At 41.6% G+C, this 20170-nt stretch overlaps 1 protein-coding gene across 1 annotated transcript in view; it reads left to right on the top strand.

The window, feature by feature from the left end:
- The first annotated feature begins 3439 nt into the window (after positions 1 to 3439).
- CDH17 (cadherin 17) overlaps positions 3440 to 20170 on the top strand; it is a 90505-nt gene continuing 73774 nt past the window's right edge. Inside the window, exons 1-2 of the mRNA XM_089666888.1 lie at positions 3440 to 3669; positions 15186 to 15272. Coding sequence (XP_089523014.1) covers positions 3622 to 3669; positions 15186 to 15272 — 135 coding nt within the window. The 5' untranslated portion in view covers positions 3440 to 3621. The remainder of the gene's footprint in view (positions 3670 to 15185; positions 15273 to 20170) is intronic.

Here is a 20170-nt window from a genome sequence, read left to right on the forward strand (position 1 = left end):
TGTTTGTGTGTATTTTTGGCATTATTTTTACATATTTGTACATATTTATTTTTCGAGTTGAATTGACATGTGTGTCCAGCTGCATATGGTGTAAACAAGTTCTTAGCTCTGAAAAACATTCAGAATCTACTAACAGGATACACTCTCCATAAACTTCTATGGGATTTGCCTCAAAATTTGGATTCTATGACTCTCAAAAAGAATTTGCAGAACTCTTGGCATATCAAACACAAGCACATTCACCCATCTCTAAAAGCCACCCTATCTCTACACTTTAAATGTAAACCAAGCAGCTCCTGTAATAGAAGTGACTTCATACTGACCCTCTCTACTGCTGCACAGCTAAGCCACCCAAGCAATCTTAACATCCAGCACTTATGGGTAGGTCCCCTGCCATGCCCTGTAGTTTCTCCCACTGATTGATACATTACAACAGCAGGTTTTTTTTGTATTAAAACCTGTGCATACTTTGAGTTTCTATAATCAGGAAAAAATAGTGTAGCACTACCCCCGGAGGAGCCAATTGTATTTTTTCCCAGGTCTCTCCTTGCTTTGCCCTGCAGCAAGGCACAAAGTATTTTCTACAGCCAGGTAAACACACTCTTTCACTTGTTAACTTCAATGACCAGCCTAAGGGACGTTTGTTTTTGGCGTTTTATTGTAGAACTGGGGACAGGGATGGGGAATTGTAGTAGGATACTCCAAAATTAGAATTATTCACAACTGAGGACATCTAGCTGATCTCTTAGTTGAGCATTTTTGAAGTCCTGGCTGAAAGCAGACAACAGACTTCTCTTTAATTTTCAAAGATACAAATAGTTTAGGAGTAAGCAAAGTCCCTTTGTAGTACTAGTTGCAGGGTTGCAGGGCTGAGCTCCTCAGGTACAGGCCTGTTACAGCAGACTGTAGCAGTTCAGAAGTAATAGAACTGAGCAAAGTCCTTTGCAGTAGCAACAGTTGGACAAGAACACTAGCCAGTGTTCCCTATTTCTCAGATCCACACTGACTATTAAGCGCCAGAGGGGTAGCACAGCACACACACAAGTGACTCTCTCTCCAGTGACACCAGACAGATCTTTGTCAGACAGCTCCCCTCAGTCAGCTTACTGTAGAACCAGGGTGAGTCTTCCTCCCTTCAGGCCCTTAGGTAGTCCACCAGTGCCAGGTGAGGCAAGCCTGCTTCCAGCCTGGCTTGGTTCAATCCTCTCCCAGGAAAGACGCTGAACCCATGTGCTCACAGAACATAAATACCACTCCCAGCATGCAATGGGGCCACCCTCCCCTGCAATTGGCCAGGGCTGTATCCATATTCATGCTGCTCTTTTGCCTAGTTCCCTCCCAAGTTCTGGAAGGCTCTCATAGCTTCCTGAAAGCTGGCAGAACTAAGACAAAAACTCAAACAGCACCAGAGCATCATGTGCAGACCTGACTAATCCATCACAGCACTGTATTAAGCAGAGAGCCCAATTAGATTTTCCTAACTGTCTCTGTTAAGCAGAGAAACACAGCTATACTTATCCTATCTACACAAATCCTAGCACCTAACTAGGAGGGTGTTACAATAGAAAATAATTTACGAAAAATATTAGAAAGTGGAGTATTGACTAGTTATACAAAAATGTTACAGATTAAACAAACCTAAAACTAAATGTTTAAAAAAGTGAATTTCTCTGCTAGTTTTATAAAAATATATTTAGAGTATTTTTAGAAACAAGTTATCAAATGAAAGCTGCATATGTGCTGAAAAAACAGCAAGAAAATAAATTTGGCATGCAAAGCTTTAAAGTGGTTCTAAAGGCTCAAGGTTTTCTTTTACCTTAATGCATTCTCTGCGTTATGGTAGAAAACTTTCTGTGCCACAGGATTCCCCCAGCCCCCTTATACTTACCTGAGCTCGATCTTGATCCAGTGCTGTTCACGAAAACAACGACTCTCTCCTCTCTCCATCCTCACAAAGCAGATTGAAAACAGCGGGAGCCATTGGCTCCCTCTGCTGTCAATCAAATCTTGTGATGAGAGGGGGGAGCCACGCTGTTTGTGTCTATAGACACAGACAGCGTGGCTTGGTTTTGAGCCTTCATATGTGCCAGCATAGGAAGTGGCTTCCTATGGTGGCAAGCAGAGAAGAGAAGGAGCCAGGAGCAAGGGCGGACTGACCATTCGAGCACTCGGGCACTGCCCGAGGGCCCAGGGTCAGTAGGGGGCCCCATGAAATGCCCCTGGTTCCTTTTTTATAGGCTTTTTGGGTGTGCTTTTAGTGTGGGCAAGGACACAGGGGCCCCATGATCCCCTATTGCCCGGGGGCCCCATGAGTTGTCAGTCCGCCCCTGGCCAGGAGCATCAGAGAGGGACTCCAGCAGAGGAGGATTGGGGCTGTTCTGTGCAAAACCATATGTATTACATGTGTATTACATGTTTATTATTTAAAAAAGTAAAAAATGAAGGTTTTACATTCACTTTAAGCTGTTATTTTTGAGTAAACTGATGCACACCAGAACTTCAAAATTTGGTTTGGTCACATTTGTTTAGTTATTGTAGTAGGATAATTAGAAAATTAAAAGCTTTTCTAAATTTTGGTTTATAGCCAGCTATAAGAAGGAATTTAACTAGAACCCAGAATGGAGTGGATGAGGTCATCAATCAATATGGGAAACCTGTACGTTGAAGCTATTGGATCAGCATGCTAGTCAGGAAACTAGCATTTTCACCACAAGGTCAGCAATGGCCACTTACATATCAGTCTCAGCACAGGTTTCGTTAAAGGGCTGACACAGTCCCATGGGTACAGTTGTACAGGATTTTACCCAGACTCTTTTTAAGCTCCAAGGAGCAGGGCCCTCCTAACCCTCTTGTATTGAACTGTATTGTTGCTGTATTGTCTCCTGTTATATTGTAAAGCGCTGAGCAAACTGTTGGCGCTATATAAATCCTGTATAATAATAATAACTTTCTTCGATTACAAAGGTTTGGAACCAGCCTAAATTATAAGTGCACTTTGACACAATTTCTGTTAATTCCACAGGCCTGCGCAGTCGTTCCATTAAGACTTCTTTTTTAAACAATAAAGTTTATTGAGTTTTTTCCCAAAAAAACAGATCTAACGTGTCTTGTCAGTCAATATAACAGTGTTGAAAACCTTAGAAAACAAATAGTTATATAAGGGTTCCATTAAGATTTTTATAGGGCAGCAGTGGCCATGAGATGAAGGTAGGTACACATCTGGGTGAGGGGAGAGTGGGTTGGTTTAGGTGAGAGAGAGCCAGAAAGCATAAGTCACTTGTATCAAAGTGCACTCAGTCTTTATGGCCCGACGTAGGTTTGCACAGTCCTTCTAGGTGCCGTCTCTGATTCACACCCACCAATGAATTAATACTTAACTAGCAGATAGAGGATTGGCACATAGCTACTATCCAATTCATTCCAACTGATTTACTGTCACCTTCCCACCTGCTTCTTCACTTTCATCTCCTAACCCAGCCTGTCTCTTGACTCAACTTTTAAACCTGGTTTCATGTAATTCTTCCAGATCTGAACTGAGTCACAGTCCAAAAGGAAAACTACCCTGGATTACTGCTAACCCATGTGTCATTTTTGAAGACTTGGACAAAGACGGTTTCAAGAATGAAATTCAAATACCTTTTTATTTTCCTATGCTCTATACTGGCACAGGTAATATTTATTCATGTCTTAGTAGTTAATCATGTTGACAAAAATCTTTAATAATCTGTACAATGTAAATTACTGGCTTATTCAGAAGAAGGGGGTAGAACAAGGAAGCATTTTACTGTGCAAACCACAGCAATCCTTAGAGCCCCAAAACACCATAAACACGATGAGTATATTGGACAAATGATCGTCTTTTTTTTTTTTTTGCATGCTAGTCTCGTATCAAAAGTGAAGAGCTTACTAAAGTTACAAAAACTCTTGTACAACAGAAAACAAATTCAGAAGTGATGTCATGTATTTGTATTGTATTTTCAGATGAAAACTGTACTGACTAAACAAATTGTACGTGGTATCGTATGAGAAACATTTCCGTGCTTGTCCCTTCAAATAATTTCAGATGAAAGCTGTGTACTAACAATCAGATTATCGTACGATCGCTTTGAAGGCGGTATTTTTCGTATGATTTTCTGATCATGTGTACTAGGCATTAGTTGCCAAATAGATTTTAAGTAAGAATTGCTTTCTGATTGGTTGCCATTGATTATTGTCCATTTCTATTAGAGTAGTTGTGTATGTGGCATGTTTTTATAAAGAAAATGTTACAAGATATTTGGTCTGAAAAATGATAAATGATGATATTTTTGTTGTTTTTTACAGACACTTTTATCATAGTAAGAGTTATGAAATGAGTAGAAGAGAAGAGGAATATAATTTAGAAGTAATAGAGACAATAATTACCAACAGTTTTTTTTATTGTCAGACAGACTGAGGAAGGGTTAGAACCTTTGTTGGGTTGTATTCCTATCTGTTTTAGGGACATATTTCTAAAGCAAAGAATCTGATATTCGCCAAACATTCACTACAGGTGAATCTCCAAGGCATGTGTTGTTTTTTTTGTTGTTTTTTAACATGACAACGATGGATTCACCACCAGAGAACGTTTAATCAAAGTCACATTCACTGCTATATAAAAGTGCCCTTTAGTGTTGTGCAGGTCCCCCGCTTCCTGAGGAGCCCTCCAGAGACAGCAATAAAAACCGATATGGGCTCAGTTTAACTCTTCTCCACTTTATCCAAAGCTAAAAAAGGCTGTGGCTAAAATTAGACAATGAAGGAAATCTGTACTGAAAGAACATTGCATGAGGCCATAGATGATTTCCGGAAAATGCTAGCTGCCTGGCTGTTTTTCTAATCCAATGGCTTCAGCATAATATGAGCTGCTGACATGGAACACATCAGATTTTATGACTTCATTGGGTGCATTTTTTAGTTTTTCAAGGTGATTGATTCTGATGCCCAAATGGAGAAAGCTAGGCAACTAGCATTTTAAGAGGCAGGTCAAAGAAGGCTGCCTATGCACTGGTTCTTTGTACATAACATCAAAAAATTTAGATGTTTAGACCTCAGAAATCATATTGGAATAAAATTGTAAAACCATAAATGTTCCCCCCCAAGGAACCTTCCCACCAGAAATATAGCTGTAGAACGGGTTGGGCGCGCTTCAGCAGGAAGAAGATGCAAAAAGGGCAGGGCATGAAACTGCTGGAGGATTACAAAGATCATGGGAGTGGGGAGGTAGGGACTGTCTGGCACACTTTGATCTTTTCTTATTGGGTGCTAATGGACCTTGTCTCAGCACTGGCACAGCACAGAGTACATTTCTGACATAAGATTTCAAATGTGAACAAGTAGGTGCTAAGCCCAGGGAAATCCCCATGGAGAGGTGTAATGTCGGTGCTCTGGCTCTGTGTGTCTTCCCAGCACAGATGCAACTAAATGATGAGGATTGGTATAGCCCACACTCATCTTCCTAAATAATAAACTTTATTGAGCGAGTAAAATGTGTATATAAAATGGCTTACGTGTTTTGACTATGACTAGGACTTATTGCCAAAATGCGTAAGCCATTTTAGATGCACATTTTACTCGCTCAATAAATGTATTATTAGAGAAGACAAGTGCCTGGCTATACCAATCCTCATCAATAAGATCTGAAATGTTTGTTCTAAAAAACGTACTATCGGTCCATACACACAAAAAAAGGATCAATAGATGCTGAAGTACTAATTGTAACTACAATCAAATGCTATGGAACATAACAAAACTAAAGGCCCTGTCCAGAATTATCTCTCCAGTTAAATATTTTGAAAATAAATTTATAAAAACGTGTATATTGTTCACACAACTGCATCAGATTGTTGTAAAATGGATTAAGGTGCTACAGTTACTGTCTCATAGTCATAATGGCCAGAATGACAGTGGTCAACCCTATAGGTACACCTAGGGGAACAACTCCAATCACAGTTAAGAGTGGTCACATCTTCATATGGAAATATACTGTAACTCTTTTAGTGAAACGTCAAGTCACAACAGAATCATCCATTATAAAGGAAGGAGTTCAACATAGGCACCCAGACAGAGCATTGGATATTGTTGCGAATAATGTTGCAACACTTGGGTTAGCATGTTCCTAGTGCTGACTGATTCCTATTGCTGTTTTAGAAATGTCTTTGAGATTTGTGCTTTAAAGTGATTCTAGAGGCCCAGGTTTAATTTTATTTATTTTTTTAAATAACAAACATATCATATCTACTTGCTTTGTGCAATGCTTTAGCACAGAAGCACAGAGCAGCCCCAATCCTCTTCTGGGGTTCTCTTGCAAGCACTCCTGGCTCCCCCCACTCCCCCTTCTGAGTCCTTCCATAGTAAGCTTCTTGCTATGGGGGCGCTTCCTCCCAGGCCGGCTCTGTGTGTCCATAAGACCCTGCTGTGTCTGAGCCAATGAGGAGGCAGAGAGCAGAAAGAGCCACGGTTCTTGTGCACATTGCTGGAGGCTCAGGTAAGTTTAAGGGGGGTTGGGGGGGGAGAGGCTGCTTGCAGAAGGTTTTTTACCTTAAAGTGGTAGCAAAGGTAACAGAAAAAATCCCCCCCCCACTGCACCGCTGACAGGGATTCCATCTTTGTCGAGTCTTCTTCTGGATTCTAGGGATCCAGCAGTTTGATTGACCGAGCCACGATTAATTCACTCCCACGCATGCGCACAGGAGCCCTGAGCATGACACAGAGCTCTGAAAGAGGGGCATGGGTATGCACTGGTGACGTCACCAACTGCTGCTCGCTGGAATATCTCCTAAACGGTGCACATTTAGGAGAATTCATTTTACCTACAGGTAAGCTTTATTATTAGGTATAAGTTGTAAATGGACTTTACTACTGCTTCAATGCATAGAATGCATTAAGATACAAAACCTTCTGCCTTTAGAATCACTTAATGAGACTGAGGGACCTAAACTGATTTTTCACAATCCCCAGTTCTTTACCTTTTTTTTCTGCCTGAAAATTTAACCTGATGAACATGAGTCCACAACACTTAAACCCTCCAACATTTAACCCCCTAAAACACAGACCCCCCCTAAGCCTAATTTAGCCCAATTCAGCATACTCACTTCTCCTTATTCCAAGAGCCTCTGCGCCATCACATGCATACAGAACAAGCTGATATAAGAAACAGACTTTTTACCCTTACCATCATAACTTTATTTTAAAAAAACAGCAATTTTATATGTTTAACTCATTATTTATTTATTATTTATTTATTCCAGGTACTTATATAGAGCTGTCAATTTACGCAGCGCTTTACACATGTATTGTACATTCACATCAGTCCCTAACCCTCAAGGGACGTACAAACTTAGGTCCCTAACTTACATTCATACAGTCAGGTCCATAAATATTGGGACATCGACACAATTCTAACATTTTTGGCTCTATACACCACCACAATGGATTTGAAATGAAACGAACAAGATGTGCTTTAACTGCAGACTGTCAGCTTTAATTTGAGGGTATTTACATCCAAATCAGGTGAACAGTGTAGGAATTACAACAGCTTGCATATGTGCCTCCCACTTGTTAAGGGACCAAAAGTAATGGGACAATTGGCTTCTCAGCTGTTCCATGGCCAGGTGTTGTCAGGGCAGGAACGCTGGAACGGGCAGGCAGGCCTATGGTACGGTCACGCTGCGACTGACGATAGCCACTACCCACAGACCGGAGTCCCTCAGGGCGCGGAGTCTAAGCCCCAGGCTACCCTTCACCAGGGCCCCTGATGGTGGGGATGGACTTGACGCAGCCTGAGACCAGGTCGCGGCCCCCGAGTGACCCCAGCTGCGATAACGACTGCCGCCAATGGCGTACAGCTGGTGGGAGCTAGATGGGAACACGAGTAGAGTAGTCAGACAAGCCGGGTCAATAACAACGGAGCAGACAGTACTAGACGGTAGGCAAAGAATACTCAGGTCACGGGCCGGGTTCAGCAACGGGAGGTCAGGTAAAGGGTTAACACAGAGAATAGTCTTGTCAAAGCCGAGTCGGTTACCAGGAGAGCAATGGGAACAACACAAGAGCTTGCAACAGGGCAACATACAGGACACAAGTGCAGAGCACACTTGCAGACAGCAGCTTTAAATGTGCTCAACCACACCCTTCTGAGGAGGAGTCGCAGAAGCCTAAAGGCATAAAGGTTCCCACCATGCTTTGCAGAAAACCAAGATGGATGCCAGCTCATGGAGATGCACAAGCTCTGAAGAAAGGTAGGACCTTGACAGGTGTGTGTTATTCCCTCATTATCCCAATTATAATGAGCAGATAAAAGGTCCAGAGTTAATTTCAAGTGTGCTATTTGCATTTGGAATCTGTTGCTGTCAACTCTCAAAAGGAGATGCAAAGAGCTGTCACTATCAGTGAAGCAAGCCATCATTAGGCTGAAAAAACAAAACAAACCCATCAGAGAGATAGCAAAAACATTTGGCGTGGCCAAAACAACTGTTTGGAACATTCTTAAAAAGAAGGAACGCACTGGTGAGCTCAGCAACACCAAAAGACCCGGAAGACCATGGAAAACAACTGTGGTGGATGACCAAAGAATTCTTTCCCTGGTGAAGAAAACACCCTTCACAACAGTTGGCCAGATCAAGAACACTCTCCAGGAGGTAGGTGTATGTGTGTCAAAGTCAACAATCAAGAGAAGACTTCACCAGAGTGAATACAGAGGGTTCACCACAAGATGTAAACCAGTGGTGAGCCTCAAAAACAAGAAGCCCAGATTAGAGTTTGCCAAACGACATCTAAAAAAGCCTTCACAGTTCTGGAACAACATCCTATGGACAGATGAGACCAAGATCAACTTGTACCAGAGTGATGGGAAGAGAAGAGTATGGAGAAGGAAAGGAACTGCTCATGATCCTAAGCATACCACCTCATCAGTGAAGCATGGTGGTGGTAGTGTCATGGCGTGGGCATGTATGGCTGCCAATGGAACTGGTTCTCTTGTATTTATTGAGGATGTGACTGTTGACAAAAGCAGCAGGATGAATTCTGAAGTGTTTCGGGCAATATTATCTACTCATATTCAGCCAAATGCTTCAGAACTCATTGGACGCCGCTTCACAGTGCAGATGGACAATGACCCAAAGCAGACTGCAAAAGCAACCAAAGAGTTTTTTAAGGGAAAGAAGTGGAATGTTATGCAATGGCCAAGTCAATCACCTGACCTGAATCCGATTGAGCATGCATTTCACTTGCTGAAGACAAAACTGAAGGGAAAATGCCCCAAGAACAAGCAGGAACTGAAGAGAGTTACAGTAGAGGCCTGGCAGAGCATCACCAGGGATGAAACCCAGCGTCTGGTGATGTCTATGCGTTCCAGACTTCAGGCTGTAATTGACTGCAAAGGATTTGCAACCAAGTATTAAAAAGTGAAATTTTGATTTATGATTATTATTCTGTCCCATTACGTTTGGTCCCTTAACAGGTGGGAGGCACATATGCAAACTGTTGTAATTCCTACACCGTTCACCTGATTTGGATGTAAATACCCTCAAATTAAAGCTGACAGTCTGCAGTTAAAGCACATCTTGTTCGTTTCATTTCAAATCCATTGTGGTGTAGGGAATAAGAAAACAACTACTTTAAAAGTGACTGCAGAGCTCAATCTCAGTCCTTTTTTTAAAAAAGGTGGCCTTATCCTTTGATGGAGCTGCAAGCTGAGCAGCCATATTGAGCTCCGGTGTGGAGCTCAATATGGCTGCTCAGCTTGCGCTTGTATAGAGCCCCCAAGTGCTTCCGAGTGGGAGGATAACCTGAAGAAATAAAGGGGTTTTTTTTCTCATTGGGGCCGGCGCCTCATTTACTTGCTCAGCAGATGTGCTTCAGTTGGGCATTAAGAAAGTCAGATACTCCCCGTTCCTGACGAGTTCCCAGTTGGTACTCATCACACTGCAAGCTCTCTGCCCTCCCTACCAGTTTCCAGGTGTGAAGTGCTGAGGAACATTGCGCTGTTTAAGTCCCCATAAAGCCCCTGGATTTGCACAGCTTTACCACCCAGTACCGTGCTGTGTGGCAGATCAGGGAACACAAACCATTCTCTGTTGCAGTTTCACTTTTACTTACAGGCCTGTGACTGGACAGTAAAAAACAAAAGCAGCACATTGATGAGCTCACCTTTGTTACTCTGCTCTTTCCTCTTGTCAACATGCTTATTTCCCTGCATTGCACCTGATTGGCTCCTTGTGTCCCTTCTACCTCCTCCTTTGTGAGTTCTGCTGTACAGTATACTGCAAGAGGCTGATACCACGTCACATTCAGACCCCTGTACTGCTTGCATTGTAAAAATACATTTAAGGATGTATTATTTAATGTATTATTGAATATGGATCTGAATTAATTTGTGTCTTTTATTTTTGCTTGGAGTTAAAGCGTAAAGTGGTTCTAAAGGTGGAAGGTTTTTTTTTACCTTACTGCATTCTCTGGATTAAGGTAAAAAACCTTCTGTGTTCCCCTTACCTGATCCCAATCCAGTGCTGTGCACAAGAGAGTCTCTCTCTCTCCTCACTGGAGTTCGAGGCTGTGGTGGGAGCCATTGGCTCTTGCTGCTGTCAATCAGCCACAGAGGAGGGAGCAGGGGGCAGGGCTGAGCTGTTCCCTGTGTGTCTATGGACACAGAAAGCCAGCTCAGAGTGAACCTGCATGAGTGCACCCAAGAATGCAGCTTGCTAAAGGGGCACTCAGAAAGGATGAGGAGCCAGGAGTGCTGGCGTGACAATAAACTATTTCACTTCAATAGTTCAAGATAAATGTAATTTTTGGAATTTTTGGAAAGGTTGCTGCTTCCATTCACATCAGAATAGACACCCTTCCTTGACACGGTTTGGTGTCAGTACAATCAGTACAAAGTGCAGTAATGGTGAACACAATTCAAAAACCCATATAAGTCAATCAATGTATCAGTCAAACAGGAATAGTCTACCATCAAAATGTAAAATGTTATATTGGTTTCTACATTCTATTTCAGTTATCTCCAGTCTACTCCTAAATGATGTTAAAGTTTGTAAACTTACTTCGTGAAGATCCCACACATTTACTTCCTTGAATTCTGTGACCTGTAGTCACTATGCCCTGTTAGTAGGCACTGCTGTGTCCAGGGGCGGACTGACCATTCGAGCACTCGGGCACTGCCCGAGGGCCCGGGGTCAGTAGGGGGCCCCATGAAATGCCCCTGGTACCTTTTTTATAGGCTTTTTTGAGTGTGGGCAAGGACACAGGGGCCCCATGATCCCCTATTGCCCGGGGGCCCCATGAGTTGTCAGTCTGCCCCTGGCTGTGTCACACATTTCACAGAGCCTGCCTTTTGAACTACAAAGGTGCTGAGAGGAGGAGTTTCAGGAGGTGGAGTCAGTACAGGAAACCCTGCTAGCAGGCAACAAGGTACCATGGGAGATGTAGTCCTTAGAAATTCAAAGTAAACAGCAGCTGCAAAGCAAGCAGGAAATCCAGGAAATTATAGAAAGAGATGGCTAGCAGACAGGCAGATCTCACAACATTAAACCTATATAGACCCTAAAGTCAATAATAAGTATATTATTTTGGCTGCCTGCACCATGATCACTCCCCCTTACAGGGATATAGCAATCTCCAATAAATTACGATTAATAAATGATCATTATACGTGTACCATATTGTAGTATAAATCTACATAAAATGCCACATACAGCCATGGTCAAAAATATTGGCACCCCTGTACTTCTGTCAGATAATGCACCACTTTGGCCAGAAAATTTTAGCAGCAAAATCTCAAAAGGGGACTGGACAAAATTATTGGCACCTACAATTTAACCACTTCCATACTGGGCACTTTTACCCCCTTCCTGCCCAGGCCAATTTTTAGCTTTTAGTTCTCACAGTTTGAGTGACAATTGCGCGGTTATGCAACACTGTACCCAAACGAAATTTGTATAATTTTTTTTGTGGTCTTTAATCATCACTGAGTTTTTTATTCGTGCTAAATAAAAACATTTTTGATTTTCAAATATATACCATAGTTTGTGGACACTATAACTTTCCTACAGTCTAAATAATATACACTAATTTGGGTTATTTTCACCAAAGAAATGTAGCTGAATACATTTTGGTCTAAATGAATGAAGAGCAATTGTTTATTTGCCAAAGTTTATTACAGAAACGGAAAAAAACATTTAATTGTTTTCGAAATTTTCAGGGTTTTTTTTCATTTATTTATTAAAAGAATAAAAAACCCAGTGATGATTAAATACCACCAAAAAAAAGCTCTATTTGTGTGAAAAAAACGCAAAAAAATTAGTTTGGGTGTTGCATGATCATGCAATTCAGCAGTGTTTTTAGGTTTTGTGCTGCCCTAGGCAACACAAAAATCAGCCGCCCCCCTGTGGAGAGAGCCTGACACCAACCAACACCCCCCCCCCACCCTAGAGAGCCTTCCACTACCACCACCCTTCATACACCAGCCACCTCACCCCCCAACCTCCCCCCAGCAAGAGAGAGAATGACTCACCTTCTCAGCTCCAGACATCCCATAGAATGAGTCAGGCTCTGCATATACTGTCAAGCAGTCTGCAACCTCTCTCTGATCCCACCTGGTCTCCATGCTGTGTATGTTCCTTCTTCTGTCCCTTCTTCCGGGGAGCGGTGCTGCCCCCCTGAAAAATGACACCCTAGGCAAATGCCTTGTTTGCCTTGTGGTAAATACACCCCTGGTGCAATTGTTATTCAAACTGTGAGAATGACCATACCAACCTATCTCTAAATAAACCTGAGATATAAAGCTTATGCTATAAAGTGACAAATCATTTGGTATAAATGTGCAATTCTCTATATAATCAATAAACCATCCATATAAAGTCCAGTTAGCAAAATCTTCATATAATTTTCTGCAATATAAAGTGTCTTGTGCCAATAACTTCACTATCTTCACTTGTGTGCAATACACTCCGTGATCCCCTCCTTTCGACCACATTCACCAAATTTTTATGACCCCTTATATGCTATAGGAAGGTCTGGAGTTCTTTGATATGGAAACTCTTTTGAATTTCCCCTCACTGACACATGACAAACATAACTGAGCATAGTGCCATTCTTTTTGCATTGTGCCCCAACATATTATAACATGAGCAGTTTGGTGTACCATAAAGATATGTTGTTGTGCTCTCAGTTGGGAAAAATTATGCAGGCCCGGTGAAAAATCTGTGTGTTGGTGTATTGGTAGCCCATCTAGATTGAAATGGCTGTTCCACCACAATGCAAGTTAATACACCAAATGCTACACAATAAAAGCAAAAGTAAAAATAAGCACCCTGAAAGGCGAAATAATTGAAATACGATGTACTGAATATTTCTCCTTCTGGGAGGAAAAAGAAGTGAGTATGTGCTTGTAGAACCTTTGCTTTTTATCTGTGAAATTTATGGCGAGTCCTAGGTAAACAGAGCAGTTATAGGTTTTACAGCCTGACAGTACTATGCGGGAGGGGAGGAAGATGTGTTGCCTTGAAACCAGTCTTAGACTTTGAGCCTTGTAAATCTACAACGCGATCAAGTGTATTTAGTGGCACAGAGCTGAAGGTAGGCTGTCATAAAATAGTCACAAGAAGTGAATGCCTTCCAGCAATAAAAAGGTTTCATATCATCAGCAATAAAACAAGATGGCAGTCAAACTGGAAGCAGACGAAAATGAAAAGGGCGGCTTACTCAACAATAGTTTTATGTTATGTTCCTATGACAACATTTCCTGCCTGACACAGAGCTGTCTTTGAAGTTTGAACTGTGGGAGGGAGTTGATGGTCCTCTGACAAATCCTGATACTAAACATGAAGCTGCCCACTTTCAGAGTAATTGAGTGTGAGCTCCATTGGAGCAGGGGGGTGGCAAGGAAGCTACAATCTATGGGTATATCATGCTGAGGTGGTGGACCATCAGAATGCACTGTTGCTTTGTCCTGAATGGGCCAAGTGGCAAAGTTTCTTTAAAGTAAACCTGTGCTATTCATGGCAAAGCAACAGATTTGAATCCCCAACCCTTCCCCAGGAGAAAATAATTATCTTTCCTTTATTCCTTTACCGCCCTTTGCCTCCTCATCAGTGCGGCCTCATCAGTACTTTTCAGTGCAGCCTATCAGTGCCTATCAGTGCTGTATATCAGTTCCCATCAGTGTGGCCTCATCTGTATGCTTCAGTGCAGCATATCAGTTCCCATCAGTGCAGCCTCATCAGCGCACATCAGTGAAGGAGAAAAATTACCTGTTTTCAAAATTTTAGAACAGAAACTAAGAAAATTTTTTTTTAATCTTTGGTCTTTTGTTTAGCAAAAAAGAAAAAACCCAGTGGTGATTAAATACCGCCAAAAGAAAGCTCTATATGTCTCAAAAATGTATACAAATTTCATATTTGTACAGTGTTGCATGACTGCGCAATTGTCATTCAAAGTGTGAACGCTGCAAATTGGTCTGAGCAGAAAGGGGCTGAAAGTGCCCAATAGGCAAGTGGTTAAGCTCATCAATGTGCTGCCCCTTCTTTTAATGCCCATTATATCCTCATAGGGTAGTAGGGTGGTGGTGGAGAGAATACTTGCAAGTGAAAGTAAAACTTCAGTAAAGAAAAATTAGGTCATCTCTATTGCCAAGCAGGACTGTTCTATGTATGGACAGAAATACAAATATGCAATTTGTATGCCAGTGTAGGCCATTTTTATGATCTGGAAGTTTGTCTCACATACCTGTTCTCTGCCTCTGCCTGGCCAAAGACTGGTGGAACCAGGAATATTCTTGTTTAGAGTTTCTCTGTAACAAAGGAAGCCAGTACTGAGAGAAATATGCTGCTGTCATATATTTACACTGTTTTGAGAATATCTTACATACGTTCGTCCACCCAAAAAGGCTACAAAACAGAGATGATCTCAGGTATGTATGGATCCTAGTCCAAATCCACCTGAACTGTCCCACCAGGAAGCTGCTACTACGCACCACCAATCATTCCCCACCAGAAATGGCAGAGTTTGAGAACTCTATGAAATCAGTCAATGGTTATACTGTAGTATTGGGGGACTTATACTTTAATTGAAACAACACTAATAAAACCACGACAGTTCAAGTGTCAGATATTATTTTTCTGCTTGTGATATACAGAGGGTGATATTCTTTTTTTTTTCTATTTCAGATATTTGTGGATGCACAATTGGAGCAGGGGCCGCTAGGAGATAAGACATTCCATGTTACGGAAGGAATTAAAGCAACTATCTATCAGGTAATATTATGAGATGTTTTTCATTCTCTATGTAATCATGCTGCAATTATTAACACTTCAGTCATAATTGAGAATTGAGCCTTATGTTGCATACAGTGCGTGCAACCAGTCAACCCGGCTCCTCCTTCATATCCAGCCATAGATGTGTTACACAGTAGTATGTGTATAGTAATATATACCGTAGATACAAAGTGGAAAGTGCCCCAAGGAATGTGCCCAAACACAAAGGGGGTGCAGTCACCAATGTGCCCACACGCTAAAATGCATGTTGTATGTTCATATTAAACAAGTAGTATTCTAAGAATTTAAATAATTCCTAGAATATGTTAGTTTTCAACTTCTTTATTAAATCATATTATAGATGTGTAGCATACAAAAAATTAATTTACAGTAAAGCACCCAAAACTTTGTTTACCGCATTAAAAACGTAATAGACTTTAATTGAGGCCAAAACTAGCTTCACACTTATGCACTGCCCACACCCATGTTAATGTGCATTGTGTCACGTGTTAATCCGTTAAGGCAGTCCATTCACTGTGAATGCACCACAATGCCACCAAAATGTCTGTGTCTACTAATATGCCAGCTTACTAATATTGTAGGATATGATAAAAACGGCAAACCATAGTCAACAGAATCAATTAGCAAAACAGAGAGTTCATTTAGCAGAGTTCATACATAGAAAAACCCACTAACCACAACTACAGGCTGACATGTCACCGAAACCCACCAGGTACCTGAATTCTGAGGCTCACAAAGTGTTAGTCCATTCAGGACAATGTATAGAAATAAGCACTTAGCACTTTGCTCTTTGTCCCTGCCACTCAGGAGATCCCAGTTTGGAATGAGGCTCTTGAACACTTCCTCCCTTGTCCCCTTATTGTGTTTTCCATCAGTACATTGGAAGGCTCCTGATCCCAGTACTCGGTCTTTAGCTCCATAGCAGAGATTCAGAGATTATGTCGCTCTGGGAAGTGCCCCTTGGCATACTGGATGCAACTCTTTCCCCAGGGCACTGTTTGCTTCCAGTATATAAAAAAAATCCTGGTAAAATAATAGCTATTCATATTTTTTTTTCTTGCCCAGGATTAAACGTATTTAAGCATGTAAGCATGTACATGTGCACACATGTAAATTACTGTTGCAGATGCAGATGCAGAATGTTCTTATTTCTATTTACACTTCTCAACACAGCCAACATTTTCTGATATAAACACAGCTGTGTGAATAGGCTGCCTTCAGATCTGTAAAAATAGTTATGTGCTGTACAGATCTGAACACGGCTTTACATATGTGTGCCTGGGCTCAAAGAGTAACTGACCTCTATAGGCTGTGCCCCAAAAGGCAAAGAGATGGCAAAACTTTGTTTTGTACTGCTTAACTATGTGAAGGTTGCCATCTTGGTAGAGGCAGGGCTTTGCTTGCTCATGTCAGAGCCTCCAGCAAGAAGAAGAGTGAACAGCACAGCAGTAGATTTCACACTGCAGATATACAGCTTTGAGGTTGTAGACACAAGGGTGCATAGGCACCCTCACATACTAAGAAGTACACCTCTATTTTTTAGGAGGCATTCAAGACAAAAGGTACATTATTTATAGTGCTGCTTAGTTGTAATTAACATTCCTAAGTGCTCCATATAACAGCAATTTTAACTTCTTGAGTTTAATATCCCAACCCCTACAGCTTACACTTATCTTCAGTTTACTCCCCCCTGCCCTAGTCACGTGTGAGAGTGAAGTAAAATACCCAGTACCTCTGGGTATGAGGGACTATATGACTCTTTTCCCTTCCTCCCACAACGCAGAGCTGGGTGACTGAGCAACCAATCACCAGGTCCAGCTGGTGTCGTGGGGTTGGAAAGAGGGTTCCTAGCAATGTGTAAACTTCAATCTTACCAACATGACACTTTTCATATATATTTTTTTTAACTTTGCTCATGCTGGCAAACAGAAGATAAGCTGAGGAAATTGATAGGAAGGCTAGGGTACGATTACACAACCCTATTAGTTTGGACTGAGTGGGCCAGGTACACATTAAATTCACTTTAACACTTAGCCAGTTATTACTGGCTAAGGTTTTTTGGCCCATTCACTAATTCCTGTTGAGATTGTTTCCAAACCCAATGATAAGTGTGGGGTCCTGCAATAGTCAGGCTAAATTTAGTTTTTTGTTTCACTGTACTCAGTGGAGTCATGATCTGTTCTTTTGGTCTGGTCAGGTTTTCCTAAGGTCAGTGAATGATTGTTCCTGTTTGCCTCTGAAAACAACTTCCAGAACATAGAATGGGAGGACCAACCACTGATTTATAAATATTTATCAGAGTCCAGCCAATCATTGGGGAGGGGGTACCCAGAAGGTGGCTGCAGAGCCAATAAATGTTTTGGAGGCCTGCGTAGAGTGTTCTTGTTCTGGAGCTGCTGCCCCTAGGATTCAGCTTGTGTGCTGGAGTTGCTGTTTGGACATCAGCAGGTGCTGAGGGCCTTCATAAGGTAAACTAAAAGGAATTTTGCTGGAGGACATCTTGGAGTCTGGTTTGGAGGATCTTTTGTCTCCCTTCCTGGTTGGCAGACAGCTGTCTTAGGACACTGCGAGTAAGACTTGGTCCTGGACACTCAGGTGTGCATGTGCTAGAGGGAATTGGGTGCCAGGTGTTACTGGATGGCCTGGGAGCAGCCCCTTTGGGGAAGTACGCTATGTAAAGCTGGGTACACACAGTCCAAATATCGGATGGATGAACCAGCTGACATTCAGACCGTATGTACAGCTGTCCTGACTGAAGGTGGTCTAAGGACCATTTTTGTCGAAGGGACATGCTGGAAAACCAGCATCCGATCAGAGCTCATAGCCAATGGAATGGCCCCCCTCTCAGACCGCAAAGGCACAGTGGGAGAGATTGCTGTACTAACATTTTTTAGTTAGTAGTTCTCTTTTTTTTTTCATTCACCCCGCTGGGTTGAATGAAAAAAGAAACTTAATGTGTACCAGGCTAAGTCCCTATGGTATCATATTTCAATACTGATTAAAAAACTTCCCGGAATAGGAAAATGTTTATACCTGCAAATTTTTATTGTCTTTTTTTTTACGAAAGGACAGGAAATGAAAAATAGTTAAAATTGATGAGTGCTGAAGATATTAGTCCCATGACTTAAAATAACTTTCGCTATGAAAAGTAGCACATGCATTACAGCTTATGTATTGAGCCTTATGTGTAAAGGTGCCTGCACAAATTAGAGAATGTTCACTCCATTTAGCCAATGGCAGTTAGATTAGGAAACAATGTCTGTATGGCCTCCCCTGTATCTCAGGGTGGCAAAGTGATGGATCATTTTCATTTACAGACCAAAAACATACACATTCACCCACTGCGAACATGTTCTTCCAACCATCTTTTGTAAGAAAGATAATTCAGAGGTTGCATCACACGTGCATGGCCAGCTGATGTGTAAGCAGGGGTGGACTGACCATTTGGAAACTCGGGCACTGCCCGAGGGCCCGGGGTCAGTAGGGGGCCCCATGAGATGCCCCTGGTACCTTTTTCATAGGGTTTTTTGAGTTTGGCCAAGGACACAGGGGCCCCATGATTCCCTATTGCACGGCGGCCCCATAAGTTGTCAGTCTGCCCCTGTGTGTAACATATGTAGGTAACTTTACTATAACTCCCACCTTGTTGGCAATATGCCTTATCACCTTATGCTGACATGCACTAGTGATTGACCTATGAAAACTGCACGTACTCGGGTTTTAAGAGGAAGATGACTAATACAAGGATAGGGAATAAACATCCCATCACTCTCTGTCACATACTATAGTTATTTCCCGAAACCCAAATATACATGAATGTTAAAGGGGAGTTCAGCCAACTCAGTAGTTTATGACTGTGAGAGTTACGTAATACTTATCCCAGTGCCAAGCTCATTTATTACCCCAGTAAAGACTGGGTGTGCCAGCTACATTATGCTTAAGTACAGGTTAACACTGGAAAGGTCTTGTGAAATAGGGACTATAAAATTCCTGTGTTTGTTCACCTGCCCATACACTTCCTTTCTTGGCTAAAACCATGTTAAAGATGGGAGTTCTGAAAAGTCAATACAATAGTGTTTACATTTTGTAGAGCCAGGGCACCATAATGCATTTTATTCCTAGAAAAGCTAAAATTCACAAATGTGGATATACAAAGACCTCTACTTTTAGTTATTTGACATAGTATGTAATTTTGCTTCATTGCTTCCTCATTCATGTAGTTAGAAGATTAAGGCAAACAATGACATCATAGGGCTCATTTTTGTATGGCGTACTAAACAGGAAGTTAGCCACCCAATAAATAGGTTCCTGTTGTGAGAAGATATAATTTATACAACTTTTAGAGGTGAAGTGTAGAATTCAGTCAATCTGTTAATCAAGTTCAGGAAATGTAAATAAGAGGATCTGTATTTTGAGATCATGTCACCCTACTGAGAAGCAAATGATGACATGTTTTTGTTGGGTTTACCATTCTACCAAGTCTTGAAGTGTAACTTCAGCCAAAAAGATTTTTTTTCAGTTTTGGATAGTGTATAGAAGAGATAAGGTTTCTCTCAGATTTTTATTTTCGTCCATGACCCCAATAGCAATATTTTTCCTTTACTTCCTGTTGATGTGATTTCTTTTAAAGAAATGGATGGAGGGTGGTGGGTTGGTTATAACTAGGACCAGAAGGTATGGACAGCAAAGGGCAAGAACAGCCAAAACAAATTCAAATGTTTCCCTTCCTCGCTCTACTAAATGTTTTTTGTCTCTGTCCCCATTGAATTGTTTCCCCACAATAAATGAGGGAAAGTCTCCCTAATAGGGAAAATATGGTAATAAAGGCTTTTGTTGGCTTCAAATGGGTTTGGCATTCCAATACAAGTCTTTGGGAA

Source organism: Staurois parvus, unplaced genomic scaffold, assembly GCF_062004578.1.
Source record: "Staurois parvus isolate SC_StPar_1 unplaced genomic scaffold, SC_StPar_1.0 ptg000052l, whole genome shotgun sequence".
NCBI lineage: Eukaryota > Metazoa > Chordata > Amphibia > Anura > Ranidae > Staurois > Staurois parvus.